Below are 18,734 nucleotides of genomic sequence, written 5' to 3'. Positions count from 1 at the left end.
GTAATACAACAGTGAACAAGGCAAAACATTACTGTTCTGATACAACAGTGAACAAGACAGAACTTTACCGCTGTAATACAACAGTGAACAAGACAAAACATTACCATTCTAATACAACAGTGAACAAGACAGAACTTTACTGCTGTAATACAACAGTGAACAAGGCAAAACATTACTGTTCTGATACAACAGTGAATAAGACAGAACTTTACCGCTGTAATACAACAATGAACAAGACAAAACATTACTGTTCTGATACAACAGTAAACAAGACTGAACTTTACCGCTGTAATACAACAGTGAACAAGACAAAACATTACCATTCTAATACAACAGTGAACAAGACAGAACTTTACCGCTGTAATACAACAGTGAACAAGACAAAACATTACTGTTCTGATACAACAGCGAACAAGACAAAATGTTACCATGCTATCAACAGCAAACAAGATAAAACATTACCGTTCTGGTTCCCATACAACAGCAAACAAGACAAAACATTACCGTTCCAATACAACAGCAAACAAGACAAAACATTACCATTCCATTACAACAGCAAACAAGACAAAACATTACTGTTCTGATACAACAGCAAACAAGACAAAACATTACCGTTCCAATACAACAGCAAACAAGACAAAACATTACCGTTCTGATACAACAGCGAACAAGTCAAAATGTTACCATGCTATCACAACAGCAAACAAGACAAAACATTACTGTTCTAGTACAGCAGCAAACAAGACAAAATGTTACCATTCTAATACAACAGCAAACAAGACAAAACATTACTGTTCTGATACAAAAGCAAACACGACAAAACATTACCGTTCCGATACAACAGCAAACAAGACAAAACATTACCATTCCATTACAACAGCAAACAAGACAAAACATTACTGTTCTGATACAACAGCAAACAAGACAAAACATTACCGTTCCAATACAACAGCAAACAAGACAAAACATACCGTCTGATACAACAGCGAACAAGTCAAAATGTTACCATGCTATCACAACAGCAAACAAGACAAAACATTACGTGTCTAGTACAGCAGCAAACAAGACAAAATGTTACCATTCTAATACAACAGCAAACAAGACTAAACATTACTGTTCTGATACAAAAGCAAACACGACAAAACATTACCGTTCCGATACAACAGCAAACAAGACAAAACATTACCGTTCCAATACAACAGCAAACAAGACAAAACATTACTGTTCTGATACAACAGCGAACAAGACAAAATGTTACCGTGCTATCACAACAGCAAACAAGATAAAACATTACCGTTCTAATACAACAGCAAACAAGACAAAATGTTACCGTTCTGATACAACAGCAAACAAGACAAAATGTTACCATCCTAATACAACAGCAAACAAGACAAAACATTACCATTCTGATACAACAGCAAACAAGACAAAACATTACCGTTTTGATACAACAGCAAACAAGACAAAACATTACTGTTCCAATACAACAGCAAACAAGACAAAACATTACCGTTCCAATACAACAGCAAACAAGACAAAAAGTTACTGTTCCAATACAACAGCGAACAAGACAAAATGTTACCATTCCAATACAACAGCGAACAAGACAAAATGTTACTGTGCTATCACAACAGCAAACAAGACAAAACATTACCGTTCTAATAGAGCTTGGCATTAATCCTCTCATCTTCTCTTCAAATGACATCTTCAAATGGGTTATCTACAAAACAGCAATATATACAATAACCATACAGTACAGTCATTTATCGTAATATTACACAAGCCTAATGCGGCAAAAAAATATTTCAAACTGTTTTTTATACATATAATTACCTTCCTTTCAGGTAACTGTCACGCACATCAAAGCGTTATTTATTTTTATTTCTTAACTTGTAGATCAAATGCACCACTTTTTTATTTCAGACTTCAAGTGTGTAAGCAAGTGCTTTTTCCTTCTAGGGCTCACAGATCAAAATACTTTTCTTAAGTCGTATAAAAAAATGTATATCTATCTATCAATCTATGTTTAGACAAAAGAAGGTCAGTATATAAGTGATGATAAAAGCACCTTTTCGTCTTGATCTGTCTCCTGCTGGTCAAGTTGCCGCTCTAACTGGCGAATCTTGGTATACTTAGATTCCAGCTCCTTCTGTACAGTCTGAAATTATCAACATTACATTGCTCTTACTATCTCTGATCTGGGTCTACAGTAATGTATGATATACGTACAGATTTTGGAATATTCTGAGTTACAAAAGAATTTCTCTGACACTGCTCTTACTAGTGAACAAACAATTAACTAGCCATTACACTGCAAGTACTACAGATGCTAAGGCACAAATAACTAAAGCTTTTAAGTTATTGCTATGAAATATAAAAGATTTCCAACAAAAAAAAAAACATATTGTAGTTTTGGTTATAAAAGGCTTGGTGGCTTAGTGGTAGAGCATCTAACTGCCTGCTTGATTTCTGGCTCTGTAATTTCCAGTGGAACTGCGCTAAGAACTGGACAATATGATCACTATTACAAGTTGCCACCATTGCTATATCACTTATTGTTAAAAACTAAACCTGAACACATACATATCCTGTGAAAATTTGACTTCATTCTCCTAATGAAGAAATTACACAAAATGTACTCATAAAATAAAAGGTATTAGTTTTGTTATGAGACAGAAGTGATATCAATACTACACATGATCTTCAGTCTCAAGTCTGACTGACTTCACATTCCCAAACTATCTTCAGTCTCAAATTTAACTGACTTCAAATTCCCAAACCATCTTCTGTCTCAAGTTTGACTGACTTCACATTCCCAAACTATCTTCAGTCTCAAATTTAACTGACTTCACATTCCAAAACTATCTTCTGTCTCAAGTTTAACTGACTTCACATTACTAAACTATCTTCAGTCTCAAATTTAACTGACTTCATATTACTAAACTATCTTCAGTCTCAAATTTAACTGACTTCATATTACTAAACTATCTTCTGTCTCAAGTTTAACTGACTTCACATTACTAAACTATCTTCAGTCTCAAATTTAACTGACTTCATATTACTAAACTATCTCCTGTCTCAAGTTCAAATGACTTCACATTACTAAGCTATCTTTAGTCTCAAGTTTAACTGACTTCACATTACCAAACTATATTCTGTCTCAAGTTTAACTGACTTCACATTACTCAACTATCTTCTGTCTCAAATTTAACTGACTTCATATTACTAAACTATCTTCCTTCTCAAATCTAACTGACTTCATATTGCTAAACTATCATCAGTCTCAAAATTAACTTACTTCATATTACTAAACTATCTTCTGTTTTAAGTTCAAATGACTTCACAATCCTAAACTATCTTCAGTCTCAAATTTAACTGACTTCACATTCCCAAACTATCTTCAGTCTAAAGTTTAACTGACTTCACATTACTAAACTATCTTAGTCTCAAGTTTAACTGACTTCACATTACCAAACTGTCTTCTGTCTCAAATTTAACTGACTTCATATTACTAAACTATCTTCTGTCTCAAGTTCAAATGACTTCACATTACTAAACTATCTTCAGTCTCAAATTTAACTGACTTCATATTGCTAAACTATCATCAGTCTCAAATTTAACTGACTTCATATTACTAAACTATCTTCTGTCTCAAGTTCAAATGACTTCACATTACTAAATTATCTTCAGTCTCAAATTTAACTGACTTCACATTCCAAAACTATCTTCTGTCTCAAATTTAACTGACTTCACATTATTAAACCATCTTCAGTCTCAAGTTTAACTGACTTAACTTTCCCAAACTATCTTCAGTCTCAAATTTAACTGACTTCACATTCCCAAACCATCTTCAGTTTCAAGTTCAAATGACTTCACATTACTAAACTATCTTCAGTCTCAAGGTTCAATGATTTCAGATTACCAAAATAACTCTTAAGGATTACAACAAAACAACAAACTACAATATACAAATGTATGACCAATATACTTGTCAGGATTGCCCGGCGGGGTACTGTAGTTTTAGTTTAGAAAAGCCTGAATCATTACCTCATGTAATTGCTACAATTTTATAGAAAACACAGCATACAATAATTACTGTTAGCTTCAAATAAACGTCTGAGTAATGCCAATCTGTGAGCATTTTATTTTGCAGAGGTTTTATTTATGGAAGGCAGCTACAGACTTTGTAATAAGATTTTATTGTTGTTTTTTTGCTACATACAATTTCTTTACCTTGTACTGTATAATGAAGCAAAGCATTTTCAGATAATATATGTCCAGACAATTATTTTCGAGCTTAATAATAACTTGTTCATGATTGGAACAATGCCCAAATGAGAGGCGAGGACAATACAAGGATTCAGAGATAAGCTATTAGTCTTCATATAAAAGATAGCTAAAACATGTTACATACTATCCTAAAGTTATCAATGGCTTTTGTCTCGGCAATGGAAATGTCCAACAGTAACAGAGAAGCTATTATACTCACAGACAGATTGGAGTTGTAATGTTTCTTCAAAATTTTCTTCTCTTCATCATATTTACTGACCAGCTCTGACAACTTATTGTCTGATGACTCTCTTTGTCTATAGATGATAAATAGAATGTCTGTTACAATCTACCAGAAACATAAGCTATTCAATCAGAATAGATCAAAATCTAAGCTAAGCTGGAAACATTCAGATACTGAGATAGTTAAGAAACTTACGATCACTATTACGAGAACTACTGTGACATGTCTCTCAATATAATGTAATCATTCAAAGCTCTACCATCTATTAACCAGGCTATAAACTCATGGGATATGAAATCAATTTCAAGTAATATGGGAGAATAATTGTCTTTAGTCAGTTTTTGTTTTACAGAAGTGAGACAATACACAAACGTGCTGGAGATCACAGACTATTTGCACGTCAAAAAATGAAGAAACAAAAGAGATATAATGCTATAAAAACAGGTTGGTAAGTTTCAAGATTAATAAAGTCTTTTCTTAAATAATACCTTCTGATAACAGATTAAACAAAACAAGAGGGCCTAAGTCGCTCACCTGAAAAGGTCCGTAACCATCTGACCCTTTAAGGGGCCAAACACCCCAAACTGGACAAACCAATTTTGAAGAAGACCCTTCCAGCGGTTCATGAGAAGAAGTCGTTTAAAGGTATTTTCTAATTTTGGCTCAAGTGGCCCATAAAAGGGGCCAAGTGCCCTTATTTGAACAAATTTGGGAGGGGACCTTATAATGATGTTATAGATCAAATTTGATGATCCATTACATGGTTCATGAGTCTTTTAAAGACATTTCTATTTTTAGTTCTAGCGGCCCTTAAAAGGGGCCAAGTGCCCCCATATGAATAAAATGGAGAGAGGACCTTATAATGATGCTATAGACCAACTTTGAAGAAGATTTTCCATCGGTTCATGAGAAGAAGTTGTTTAAAAGTATTTCCTAATTTTGGTTCTAGCGGCCCCTGAAAGCGGCCAAGCGCCCCCATTTGCCAAAAATTTGGAAGAGGACCATATAAAGATGCTACAGACCAAGTTTGATGGAAATCCTTCAAACCGTTCATGAGAAGAAGTGGTTTAAAAGTATTTCTAATTTAGCTCTAGCGGCCCCTACAAGGGGCCTAGTGTCCCGATTTGAACAACCTTGAAACAGGACCTTATAATGATGCTACAGACCAAGTTTGATGAAGATACATCAAGCAGTTCATGAGAAGAAGTTGCTTAAAGGTTTTTCTATTTTCAGCTCTAGTGGTCCCAAAAATACCAAGTGCCTCAATTTGAACAAACTTAATAGAGGATGCTACAGATCAAATTTGGTGTTATTCTGACCAGTAGTTTCTGAGAAGATGTTTAAGTGTAAATGTGGATGATGGACGACTGACTATGGACCATCCGACTATACTAATAGCTCACCCTGAACCTTCGGAAAAAGGAAGGCAGTGATTATTGCTTTATTTAACCTGTGTTGTATAAGATACTTGTATAAGATACTTACTTCTTCATATCTCCCCTGAGCTGATTGATAGTGGCATGTAATTCTGATATGGTCTGGAAAACAAATTCAGCTGTCACAGTATATTAACAAATAACTTGAAATATGTGTGCATACTGCTATGTTTAATTCCAGGCTGATATTGCTGTTCACTGGCTCAAGCATGATTTAAAGAACATATATCAGGCTGATTCAATTTGCAGCGTTGACAATGAATTTGACAGGAATTTGCAGAATCAGATTTATTTTTGCTTGAGCTTAGTTGTTCATAGAGTGAACCAATAGTAAAATGTATTCTAAAGAAAACCTTAGTGCCAACTGATATGGCTAGATTAGATTAAAACATTAATAGTAAATATCATTAACTTCAAATATTGTTCTTTGATATGTTCACAACTTAAGAAAGATTAAGTTTGTAATAGACATTTCTAACGTAAACGTAAATCGGAAACAGATTACTGAATCCGTAAATGTTATTTGCAATTAATGGTCTAAGGGAGATACTATTGCATTTCTATTGGATGAAATTGCCTCCCCTAGACCACAAATTAGCCTAAAATTTTACGGATTCAGTATTCCGTTTCGTAATTACGTTTACGTTAGAAAGGTCTATTATCCTATAAACAGTGACAGAATAAGGGGACTTACATCTGCTGATTTCTGAGCTCTCTCTGAATATTCTCTTTCTATCTGTTTCAATCTGTCATTTGTCTGAAAAATATTGCTCTCTTATAACAAAAAAAAACACATTCCCAAATGTTTGGAAATATTTTTGTCATTCCTAAACATTGCACAAAAATCTGATGTAACAAGAACTCGTCGAACACGAAATGCCCCCCTTGATGCATTCAGTAAATGCACAAGGAACAGAAATTATATGCTCACTGTAAACAAAAGTTCTACCATTCTGGTTTAATCTGACCTTGACCTTTAACCTATTAACCTAACAAGAGATTACACTGTGATCTTGGCACCATCCACTGAGCCATTTTTTAATGTTTCAAATTTCAAGTATAGCTCAAGGTCAAAATCAAGGTCAAATTTCATTTCGGTATAAAACGAAGTTTATGTGGTCCAAATTTGAAAGCTGTGGCTTGAGAAATGTGAAAGCAGGTCAGTAGATCAATTTCAAGGTCAAGTTCATTTTGGTAGACAGAACTACGCAAGTGCTTCAAATTTGGAGGCTGTAGCTTGAGAAATGTGAAAGTAGGTAACAGGTAAAAGTCAATGTCAAATTTCAATTCAGAACACAAAAATATGCATGCAGTCCATATTTGAAGCCTGTAGCTTCAGAAATGTGAAAGTAGGTCACTAGGTGAATCTCAAGATCAAAGTTCATTTCGGTATACAAAACTATGCATGTGGTTCAAATTTGAAGGCTGTAGCTTGAGAAATGTGAAAGTAGGTCACTAGGTCAAAATCAAGGTTAAATTTTATTTAAGAACACAAAACTATGCAAGTGATCCAAATTTGAAGCCTGTACCTTCAGAAATGTGAAAGTAGGTCACTAGGTCAATATCAAGATCAAAGTTCATTTCAGTACACAAAACTATGCTTGTGGTTCAAATTTCAAGGCTGTAGCTTGAGAAATGTGAAAGTAGGTCACTAGGGCAAAATCAGGGTCAAATTTTATTTTGGAACAAAAAACTATGCATGTGGTCCAAAGTTGAAGCCTGTACCTTCAAAAAATGTGAAACTAGGTCACTAGGTCAATAACAAGGTCAAAGTTTTTTTCGGTACACAAACCTATGCATGTGGTCCAAATTTGAAGGCTGTACTACAGAAATGTGAAAGTAAGGTCACTAGGTCAAGATCAAGGTCAACTCATGTCAAGGTTCATCTTGCCACTCAAAGCTATACATGGGTTCAAATTTGATGATGTGAGTTATGGGACAGAAGATTCTAAGTTTTTCCCTATATAAGTCTATATGAACAATATGACCCCTGGGGCGGGGCCATATTTGACCTTAAAGGGATAAGTTAAACAAACTTGGTAGTGAACCACTAAATGATGCTACATTACAAAATATCAAAGCCATAGTCTTTGTGGTTTGGACAAGAAGATTTTTAAAGTTTTTCCCTATATAGTCTATGTAAATCATGTGACCCACAGGGCGGAGTCATATTTTACCCTAGGGGAATAATTTGAACAATCTTAGTAGAGGACCACTTGATGATGTCATATACAAAATATCAAAGCCCTAGGCCCTGTGGTTTTGGACAAGAGGTTTTTCAAAGTTTTTCCTATATAAGTCTATATAAACCATGTGACCCCCGGGTGGGCCATATTTGACCCCAGGGAAATAATCTGAACAATCTTGGTAGAGGACCACTAGATTTTGCTACATACCAAATATCAAAGCCCTAGGCCTTATGTTTTGGACAAGAAGATCAGAAACCATTTAACTGTTCCTGGTCAATGGACCTTGACCCTGACCTAATGACCTCAAAATCAATAGGGTCATCTGATGGTCATGGCCAACCTAACTTTCAATTTTCCTGATACTAGGCCAAAGTGTTCATGAGTTATTGCCTGGAAACCATTTTACTGTTCCTGGTCACTGTGACCTTGACCTTTGACAATCTGACCTCAAAATTAATAGGGGTCATCTGCTGGTTATGACCAACCTCAATATCAACTTTCGTGACCCTAGGTCTAAGCGTTCTTGAGTTATCATCCGGAAACCGTTTTACTGTTCAGGGTCACTGTGACCTTGACCTTTAACATACTGATCTCAAAATCAATAGGGGTCATCTGCTGGTCATTACCAACCTCCCTATTAACTTTCATGATCCTAGGCCCAAGTGTTCTTGAGTTATCATCCGGAAACCGTTTTACTATTCAGGGTCACTGTGACCTTGACCTTTGACATACAGACCTCAAAATCAATAGGGGTCATCTGCTGGTGATGACCAACCTCCCTATCAACTTTCATGATCCTAGGCCCAAGAATTCTTGAGTTATCATCCAGAAACGGATTGGTCTACATTCCGACCAACCGACCGACAGACATCTGCAAAACAATATACCCCTCCTTCTTTGAAGGGGGGCATAAATATAGTGGCCAGCAGAGTAGCCTGACCTAAGCAACAATAACTTAACCTTTAATCTTTTTTTCCTTGTAGAGTCTTGGAGAAAATTGAGAACGGAGAATAATAAAGTCTTAATACACAATTAAATTCTGTTTCACAATTTCAATCAATTACATGTAAATCAACAGGATACACATTTGTTTCAAGAAAATTCATCAGTTACTCACCTTTCCAAGAACATGTTCCATTTCTGTACTATGTGTCTTCTGTAACTCTAACCTTTGCTGTTCCATCTCAGATCTAAGTTTGTTCATCTGAAAGTAAATATATATACTAAAGGAAATGTCCAGTTGTTTCAAACTTGTAAAAAAAATAAATTTAAAAACAATACCAGTTAGTGTAAGAGTAGTTTCGAAAGTTTGACCTGTGAAAGTTGAACAAGATTTCTCTATTTTTAGCTTTGACGACCATTTCGTACAGCAAAGCAGAACATGCCGAAGATATGCACAGGAAGTTTCATCGAAATCCAGACAGCAATATGACCTGTGAAAGCCAAACAAGATTTTTCGATTTTAAAGCTCTGGCGACTATTTTGTGCAGCGAAGCGAAACCTGCCGACAATATGGACAACTAGGCTTGGTAACACTCCGGTGAAGTTTCGTCAAAATCTAGTCTGCAGTTTGACCTGTGAAAGCCGAACAAGAGTTCTTTATTTTTAGCTCTGGTGGCCAATTTGTGCAGTGAAGTGGAACATGCTGTTGACATGCACAAGTAAGCTTGGTACTGATCTCTTCTGTGAAGTTTCATCAAAATCCGGCCAGCATTTTGACCTGTGAAAGCCAAGCTTAATGCAGACGGATGGACAAAGAGACGGACAGACAGACGGCAAAGGTAAAAACAATATGTCTCCCCCCAAGTATGGGGGTGGGGGAAACATAATAATAATAATATAATGAATGTTAACCTCAGTTTCCTGTTCCCTTTGCATGGTCTGTTTCTCCTCCTCACGCAGCAAACCAAGCTCCACTAACTGTTGTTTCCTCAACTGGTTCGACTGCACAACTTCTTCTCGTAACTCCTGCTCTCGTAGGTCTAGACTCGCAATTTTCTACAACAACAAAATATCTACTTTTAACAAAATCACACATCCTTATAAGGATTTTAAAATATGAAACTGTAGAGTTATCAAGCATGACATAAAAATCTGAACAGACAAATAAACATTAGAAAAACAAGAGGACCATGATGGTCCTGAATCGCTCACCTGTCCCCACATGACCCAGTTTTGAACTGAGTATGACGTCGTTTTTTTCTATTATTTGACATAGTGACCTAGTTTTTGAGCTCATGTGACCCAGTTTTGAACTTGACCTAGATATCATCAAGGTGAACATTCTCACCAATTTTCATGAAGATCTCATGAAAAATATGGCCTCTAGAGAGGTCAAAAAGTTTTTTTATTTTTATACCTACTGACCTAGTTTTTGACCACACGTGACCCAGTTTCGAATTTTATCTAGATATCATCAAGGTGAACATTCAGACCAATTTTCATGAAGATCCATTATAAATTATGGCCTCTAGAGAGTTCAAAATGTTTTTTTCTATTTTTAGACCTACTGACCTAGTTTTTGACCACAGTTCACCCAGTTTTGACTTGATCTAGATATCATCAAGATGAACATTCAGACTAATTGTCATACAGATCCCAGGAAATATATGGCCTCTAGAGAGGTCACAAGGTTTTTTTATTATTTGACCTACTGACCTAGTTTTTGACTGCACGTGACCCAGTTTCAAATCTGGCCAATTTGACCAATTTTTTACTAAGTCAGGGGCCATAACTACTACACAACTGAATGAATCCAGACGCAAAACTTCAGGTGCACAACTACACATGCTGACCAACATTCCTGTAAAGTTTTGTGACTCTAGGGCAAATACTTTTGGAGCTAGGCGCGACACAACATTAAAATAACCAATTTTTACAAAGTCAGGGGCCATAACTCCTACATGTCTGAATGAATCCAGACGTGAAACCCCAGGTGCACAACTACACATGCTGACCAACATTCCTGTAAAGTTTTGTGACGCTACATCAAATACTTCTGGAGCGACACAACATTCTCGGAAGGACGGATGGACGGAAGGACAGAGGGACAAGGGCAAATCTATATGCCCCCCCCCCACAAAAATGGGGGCATAAATAGAAGAAATTTTGATGTTTCAGCAGGAAAAGATAACATATGATAAAAAGAACATTTCATCTGTGTCTATCCACAATTAACTTATTAAACTGTGAATAATTTTATTCAACTCGTTTAATAAATTCAATATGAAAAAACACTGATGTAATATCCTCTATTTACTTACATTAGTTCCAATGTGATCAACTGAGTTACTCAGGGAAGAACTATTAATGGTGCTGTATGGAGAAGTACAGCCATGAGCAAGTGCAACTCCAACTTACAATATTCTGGCTGAGTTACTTATACCTTACTGAATGTTCTTTTACTTCACATTCTCTTTCTCAGACAAACATATCTACATATCTACTGGTCAAATCATGTTACTATGGTGTTATACCTTGGCATCTTTTTCTTGTCTCAGATGCATCCTTCTCTCGAGATCTGTGACCTCCTGTTTGTGTAATGATTTGAGATTCTCCGTCTCCTTCTCGTGTTCACCGTGGATAAACTCTTTCTGTAGATGGAAATCTTTCAACATTGTTGCTTTCTCTTGTTCAAATGACATCTTCAATTCCATCACCTAGAAACAGTATCAGAGTTTCAAAATTGCATCATTTTTCATGCCAGAGTTATCTCATAAATGCAAACTTTCAAATTCTATCAATGACATTGTTACACTAGATATTTAAATTACGTCCCTTGACAATGCAATGAGAAGAAGAAAAGAAGTGTCCAAGCATAGTCCCAGGTAAGAAATGTCTGAAAGTACTATGAACTGGCTGAAATAATCATATTTTCATTAATTCATTTATCATTTTAAGATGATTTTAGAATGATATTATATAAAGCAATTTCTGACATTTCAAGTACGTTAAGCCAGCAGCGACTTACCTCTCTATTATGGTTTGCCTTTTCCTCATCAATCTGTCTATTAAACTCCTTGGCCTGTTTTTCTCTTGCGAGCTTGGATTTGTTGAGATCTGATTCAACACGAGCCATCTGCTGTTTCATATCATCAAACATACGCGTCTGGTTTTTGTCAACCTGTTCCTTGAAGGCAGATAATGCCTTCTCTGACTCCTCGGCTTGGTGGCGATTCTTCTCTGACAGTCTCTTGATTTCATCTTCCCTATCCCTATAACAAGTGTTACAGTTTTATCATTAAACATTTTTTTTTATCTTGCTTTTATCTTACCAAATTTAGATTTAATGTTTGAAGTTGTACAAACAGTAGATAATACACTGTGATGCAGAAAGTATATGTATGCTGTCAAGGGTAATTCTTCAGATAGACTATCCAGGCAAACCATCAAGATTGATAAATATATCTTTGTAAAACCTATTCATAAAAAAAAAAAAAAACTTGAGAGAGGCTAAAGTGAAAATTAGTGTCAGATAATGACTGGCTATTGGAAGATCATTGACTGTATAGACAAAGTGATGAAATTTTCCACACTTGGGTAAATATAATGATTTATTTTGTTCTCTATTTAAGGTAGTTCTGCATGTTTGATAAACTGGAAGTGATGGCGTAATGTCATTTATCTGGAAAACGTAGAATAAAGCCTGGATTCGGCGTACGGAAATGAAAATCAGTTTATAAATTAATGGCAACCTGTGAGTAAATATATTAAGATGGCACTGTTACTATCTTTCTAAAGTTAAAATATTATATTACAAGGCAGTCTGAACGACAGCTAAATCCCCTGCCACTGCTATGGATAGTGAAAGGGTAAATCTTTGATTTTAGCTGTGACCTTGACCTTGTACTGACATGGCTGACTCATGAATTCTGCACAACATCTTGATGAGGTGATCATTTGACCCAAGTTTGATGAAAATCCTTCAAGGGGTTTAGGAGATACAGAGGGGACACCAAATGGAAGGCTCAAACCTTCTACCCTTAGTTGTGACCTTGACCTTGAGCTGGCATGGTTGACTCATAATTTCTGCACATTGTTCTGATGAGGTAATCATTTGACCCAAGTTTTATAAAATTCCTTCAAGGGGTTTAGGAGATATAGAGCGGACACGAAATGGAAGGCTCAAACCTTTGACCTTCAGTTGTGACCTTGACCTTGAGCTGACATGGCTGACTCATAAGTTCTGCACATCGCCTTGATGAGGTGATCGTTGTACCCAAGTTTGATGAAAATCCTTCAAGGGGTTTAGGAGATATAGAGCGGACACGAAATGGAAGGCTCAAACCTTTGACCCTAAGTTGTGACCTTGACCTTGAGCCAGCATGACTGACTCATGGGTTCTGCACATCGTCTTGATGAGGTGATCATTTGACCCAAGTTTTATAAAATTCCTTCAAGGGGTTTAAGAGATATAGAGCGGACACAAAATGGAAAACTCAAACCTTTGACCCCGAGTTGTGACCTTGACCTTGAGCTGGCATGGCTGACTCATGGGTTCTGCACATCGTCTTGATGAGGTGATCATTTGACCCAAGTTTGATGAAAATCCTTCAAGGGGTTCAAGAGATATGGAGCGGACACAAAAGTGTTACGGACGGACAGATGGCAGGACGGACGCAGACCATTCCTATGATCCCTCCGCCACGGTCGGAGGATTAAAAATATCTGACATGTTAAATAATTCAAAATAATGTCTTAAAAATAGCTTGAAATGTGCAGTTCACTTTAATCATGGTCAAATATCACAAAAATAAGCACACGGACCCATACATTTTATTACACCACATGTTTATTTACGACTGTGAGAAGTCTCATCACAATCTACATTGTAGAAAAAAATTCTACTTTCGAAAATGTTATGAAAGTTCTGATTTATCCACAGACTCCCATTATGAAAAAATGCAAATTTTTCAAATCAGTCTAGCAAAAATTCAAGCACACAACTCTATCCTTTTTATTTGCTGAATTTTCTAAGTATATTCCAAAGTTTTGAAAAATCAGAGTTTAATCAAATTCTACATTGTAGAAAAAATTTTGAACCAAGCATGCAGAACTACCTTAAAACGAATACATTCCGAATATCTATGAACAGGTGTTGTTAAATAATTCTCCTCTCTCTCCATCTCCAGCTTGACTAGAAACTGGACAATCTTAATGATTTCCTTTAACAGCTTTTAGAAACTCAATATTACCTGACAATCTGTTCCAAATTTTTGATTTTCTTATGAAGATCTGCATCCAGCTGATCAATCTCTTTCTTAGCAGACGACAACTAAAATAAGAGGATAACATCTATACTGGTTTAAGGTTGAGATAAAATCTTGACAGAAATTTAGAAAGTCAAATAAAGCTGTGCATTGTTACATTCTGTATGCCATCTATCAAGGGCAAAATAATATGCATTTCAATGATTACATGCTTTATCCATATTAAAATTGTATAAATTCTATATGCGTTGTTTGTCTTTACATTATTTTTTTTTTAACATTTATAGGTGATGTGACTTCCAGGAGGAACAAAATATATGTGGAAACTGCCATGTCTCCAAAAACTGCTTCATTTAATTTACATGATGAATAGATATGCAAAAGACATGTGCATATGTCATGAAACATGCATTAAACTGCATATAAATGTTGCATGGAAATTATCGCTAAATCTAGAACACATAACTCATCGATCAATAGACTGAACTTAACCAGTACAGTGGCTGTATTCTGACCTAACATTTTATTATACATGTATACACATTATATGTAAATATGATATTAATTTGTTCAGAAATGAAGAAGCTAGAGTGTAAACAGTAAAATAAGGCATTTTGTTTTATATTATATGAAAGCAAAGGTCATGTGCTAATTATTAATCATGTGAGGTTTGGTCATTCTAACTAAAACACTTTTTGAATTATAAGCATTTTCAATTTTGGACAGACAGACTGACACACCGACGGACGCACAGATGGACGAACAGTCAGATAGACAACACCACATCTTTATCACAGCGGGGGATAACTATCTCATCAAATGTTCTATCCATGTAAAAGTTGTTGAGATTAACTATAATCCTACACAAATTACTCCTATTACTGCACTGAAAGTTCCATTCCTAACTGATGACCAGTGCAGATATAGGTTACTTTAGGTATGTACGACTATTTACCTGTTTTTCATGTAGAGTGTCCATGTGGAATTTATCCTGTTTATGGACCTGCTCAAGTTCTCGGATCTGTCTCTGGCGCTGTTCCTCCGCGTCCTTCAAGTTACGCTTCAGCTGGTCAATATGACTCTCCAACTCGGACACAGTCTCGGCAGCCTACACACATATAAAACAATTCACAGTTATATAAATGTTGAACGCTTCATCCGCAAACATGATTATACATGGAATAGTTACAAAGACACAATTACACAGTGAAAACCAGACAGGATATACTTCTCTAAAGCGTAAGGTTGAAACATTTGAGTATATCAAGGCACACATTTAACTGACATATGAACTGACATTGTGTACATGTACTACATAGTAATATTCTTTGACTTACTATTACTTAACGTTTCTGCATAAATATTCCATTCACATTTAGTTCCTAGGAATTTCATAAAGGTTCAATTTTTCTTCAAACATTTTAAGAATGGAAAAATTACAGTATTACAAGTATATATGTCATAAAAATTGTTCTGAAGCAATACTGTAAAGTCAATATCCTTTATACAAGACAGAAAATATAGCTCAGGGAATTATAAAACCTTCTGTATGAGGCAATGTTAAAGTCATAAAACATGCGAAATAACTTTCTATTTCTTCTTATTCAAACAAAACTGATAGAAGTTAATAATCCTTTTATTGCCCTGTTCACATTAATTGCCTTCCATTGAATGGGTAATAAATCTGGGTAATAAATCTCAACTATAGGACTGGAATACTCTGATCATGCATTATGGACTTTCAAACTGCTTTAAAATCATTTCTGAAAGCAATAAATCTCACTAACTTTGCAACACAGACAATTGGATAGAACACACCAACAAATTTATCTTTTTTCAATATATCCGTCATTATTATTTCTATGCATAGACTACAGACTAGAAATTAACTATATTAGTTGGCATCACACAATAAAATTAATAAGACAATCAGATTTAACAAGATAATGCTGCCAAACATTGATGTCTGTGTAGTTACTGATAATTCACTAAATAAATTCAAAAACTTGAAAAAATCCTGTCTGCCTCTTTAATCAAATTCAAGTTTCAACAGATCAGCATAACATCTTGGTGACAAGTTTAAAATTATGGCAGACAGTGAGAAATGATAGTGTCTCAATCCATTATGACAATTTCAACTTTTGCTAACTTGGTGAATTCAAGCTTCCTACATAAAATATGTACACTATTCATGCATTTCCACACAAATTCCACAACATCTCCTGTTTAAATGTAACAAACTGAAATGAAATCATACATGCATCCAGCCCCTCATGCTTCCTGATCTTTCTGAATAATATCTATCCATGCACCAGTAGAAACAACTAAAATCTGTCTTTCTCTTTTAACTTAATCATATAGGTCATAATTTGCATGGAATATGTACCATACTTTCCTTGTCTTTAATTGCCATCAGTCTGTAGCTCATCTCGCCCAAACTTGTTTATTTTATTTAAAGCAACTCGCTCACATTGAGTGTGAAATTTTTCCATATGTTCATTTCTACCAAAATTGGCACAATTTGTATAATTATGACACTGAAAAATGTAGTGAGTGAAAATAAGTCATAGCTGTTAGTAAAAAAGCAAAAACAAATGTTAACTTTCTTCATTATTTCAAAAGAATTGCAATGGTTAACTCCCTTCAACACTATAAACTTTGTCATATATAAGGATAACTTGCCAAAAATTGTATGTCAATACATTTGTACCAATGGTCACTGTTTTACAGTACCCTCATTTTACAGATTTCTTTGAGAAAAAAACATTTTTCCAAAACTGTGTGCACAGGTTGTTTTAAAGGACATTTCAAAACTGTGTGTACAGGTTGCTTTAAAGGAAATTTCAAAGACACCCAATAAAAGTAAAGATTTAACAACAGATTACCCCAGTCTCGTGCAATTAAATACCTTACAATCATATGCCTTATAAGAAAAGAAAGACAGATTATTTCTCTCCACTATAAAGCTCTAAAGAATTATATCAATTACTGTGATCTTCTTCAATTGATTCGGGCAATTATATAATTATAAAATACAATATTTTCCCTATAATAAATTTTGATAATCAAAATTGTGTACTGGATTTCAAATGTCAAGATGGAACCCTTACTTTCTAGTACAATACTTCAGGTTCATTATAACCATTAAGCTATAAACTTTGATAGAACCATCACCTTTTGAGAATGTCATTTGAAAGCTTTATTTATTTACATTAACTGAATGTGTGTTGTCCATAGGACTGAATTCTTGTTGACAATGGCACACTAATTAAGCACAAAATAAAAGAAACTGAAAGTGTAGATTCTTGTTTGATTTTTTTTGTGGGGGAGGGGGGGCGGTTACTTATATTTTTGCAGTGAGGAGGAGCAGTAGGGGGTGAGGGGAAGGCGGATAAATAAAAAATAATGCCAAGCTGCAAAACTTCACAAACTGAACAATATTCAGTTTCATAACTACAGGTCAAACACTTCTTGAGATACTTACAAAACAAACATCTAGGCTGTTATTGCCTATTTTTGACTAAGTCAAGGCCAAAAACTCCAGTCTTGCAGAGTAATATCCTGAACAGATCCCCAGGTGAACTACTTAATAAGCTGACATATCTCTTGTTCATGATATATCTTTGCCATAAACTTTTACGCCCTTTATGCCTGTTTTCTACAAAGTCAAGGGCCATAACTCTTGCCTGGCTGATAGAATATCCAAACAAACCCCCAGGTGCAAAACTTAACATTTTATACAACAATCCTCTAATATTTCAGGAATATATGTCAAAATTCTTTCACAAATTTGCAACATAATGGCTCTTTATGCATACTTTAGAAAAAGTAAAGGGCCATAACTCAGGTCTTGCTGAAAGAAATCAAACAGAAAACCCTAATCTGCAAATCTCAACATGCTACATAACAATCCCATGATATCTAATGAATATCGGACAAAAACTTTTTGAGATATGCAAAACAAACAAAAAAGAATTTGCAGGATCTAAAACCTTGTCAATGGCAAAAATGCATTAAAGAGTAAATGCATTAAAGTTTTTTGTTACATCATGCAAATCAAAGAATACTTTATGAACATGACCAGTAGAAATTTCTAATGGCCAGCTTTTCTATTCATAAGCTTTCTTCACAAAATAACACATCAATGATCGAAATCTTGAGTGCCCTGACAGCAACTCTGGGTAAATATAAATTGATGGCAATTCTCTATATCTGACAGATACCAGACTCCCTTGTAAATGATGGATGATAACTGAAATATCATATAACACATTGATCAACCTTCTACCATATTTTGTAATCATGCTATAATAAACGGCAGATTCTTGAAAAACGGTCATCATAATTCATCAGGAAAATCTTATTAAATTTAAAGAAACATTCAGAT

General features: G+C 35.1%; 1 protein-coding gene across 5 annotated transcripts in view; it reads right to left on the bottom strand.

Annotated features, from left to right (window-relative positions):
• Window positions 1-18,734, bottom strand: part of LOC123563697 (centrosomal protein of 112 kDa-like) — a 65,199-nt gene that overhangs the window by 8,875 nt on the left and 37,590 nt on the right. For all 5 annotated transcript variants that reach the window (XM_053534859.1, XM_053534863.1, XM_053534878.1 and 2 more), the window contains 11 exons: window positions 15,303-15,455; window positions 14,333-14,412; window positions 12,109-12,352; window positions 11,615-11,797; window positions 9,993-10,136; window positions 9,256-9,342; window positions 6,644-6,706; window positions 5,999-6,051; window positions 4,490-4,586; window positions 2,069-2,158; window positions 1,655-1,720 (listed from right to left, as the gene is read on the bottom strand). In XM_053534859.1, coding sequence (XP_053390834.1) covers window positions 1,655-1,720; window positions 2,069-2,158; window positions 4,490-4,586; window positions 5,999-6,051; window positions 6,644-6,706; window positions 9,256-9,342; window positions 9,993-10,136; window positions 11,615-11,797; window positions 12,109-12,352; window positions 14,333-14,412; window positions 15,303-15,455 — 1,260 coding nt within the window. The remainder of the gene's footprint in view (window positions 1-1,654; window positions 1,721-2,068; window positions 2,159-4,489; window positions 4,587-5,998; window positions 6,052-6,643; window positions 6,707-9,255; window positions 9,343-9,992; window positions 10,137-11,614; window positions 11,798-12,108; window positions 12,353-14,332; window positions 14,413-15,302; window positions 15,456-18,734) is intronic.

This window comes from Mercenaria mercenaria, chromosome 2 (genome assembly GCF_021730395.1).
Source record: "Mercenaria mercenaria strain notata chromosome 2, MADL_Memer_1, whole genome shotgun sequence".
Classification (NCBI taxonomy): domain Eukaryota; kingdom Metazoa; phylum Mollusca; class Bivalvia; order Venerida; family Veneridae; genus Mercenaria; species Mercenaria mercenaria.
This window is presented reverse-complemented; position numbering and strand designations above follow the sequence as displayed.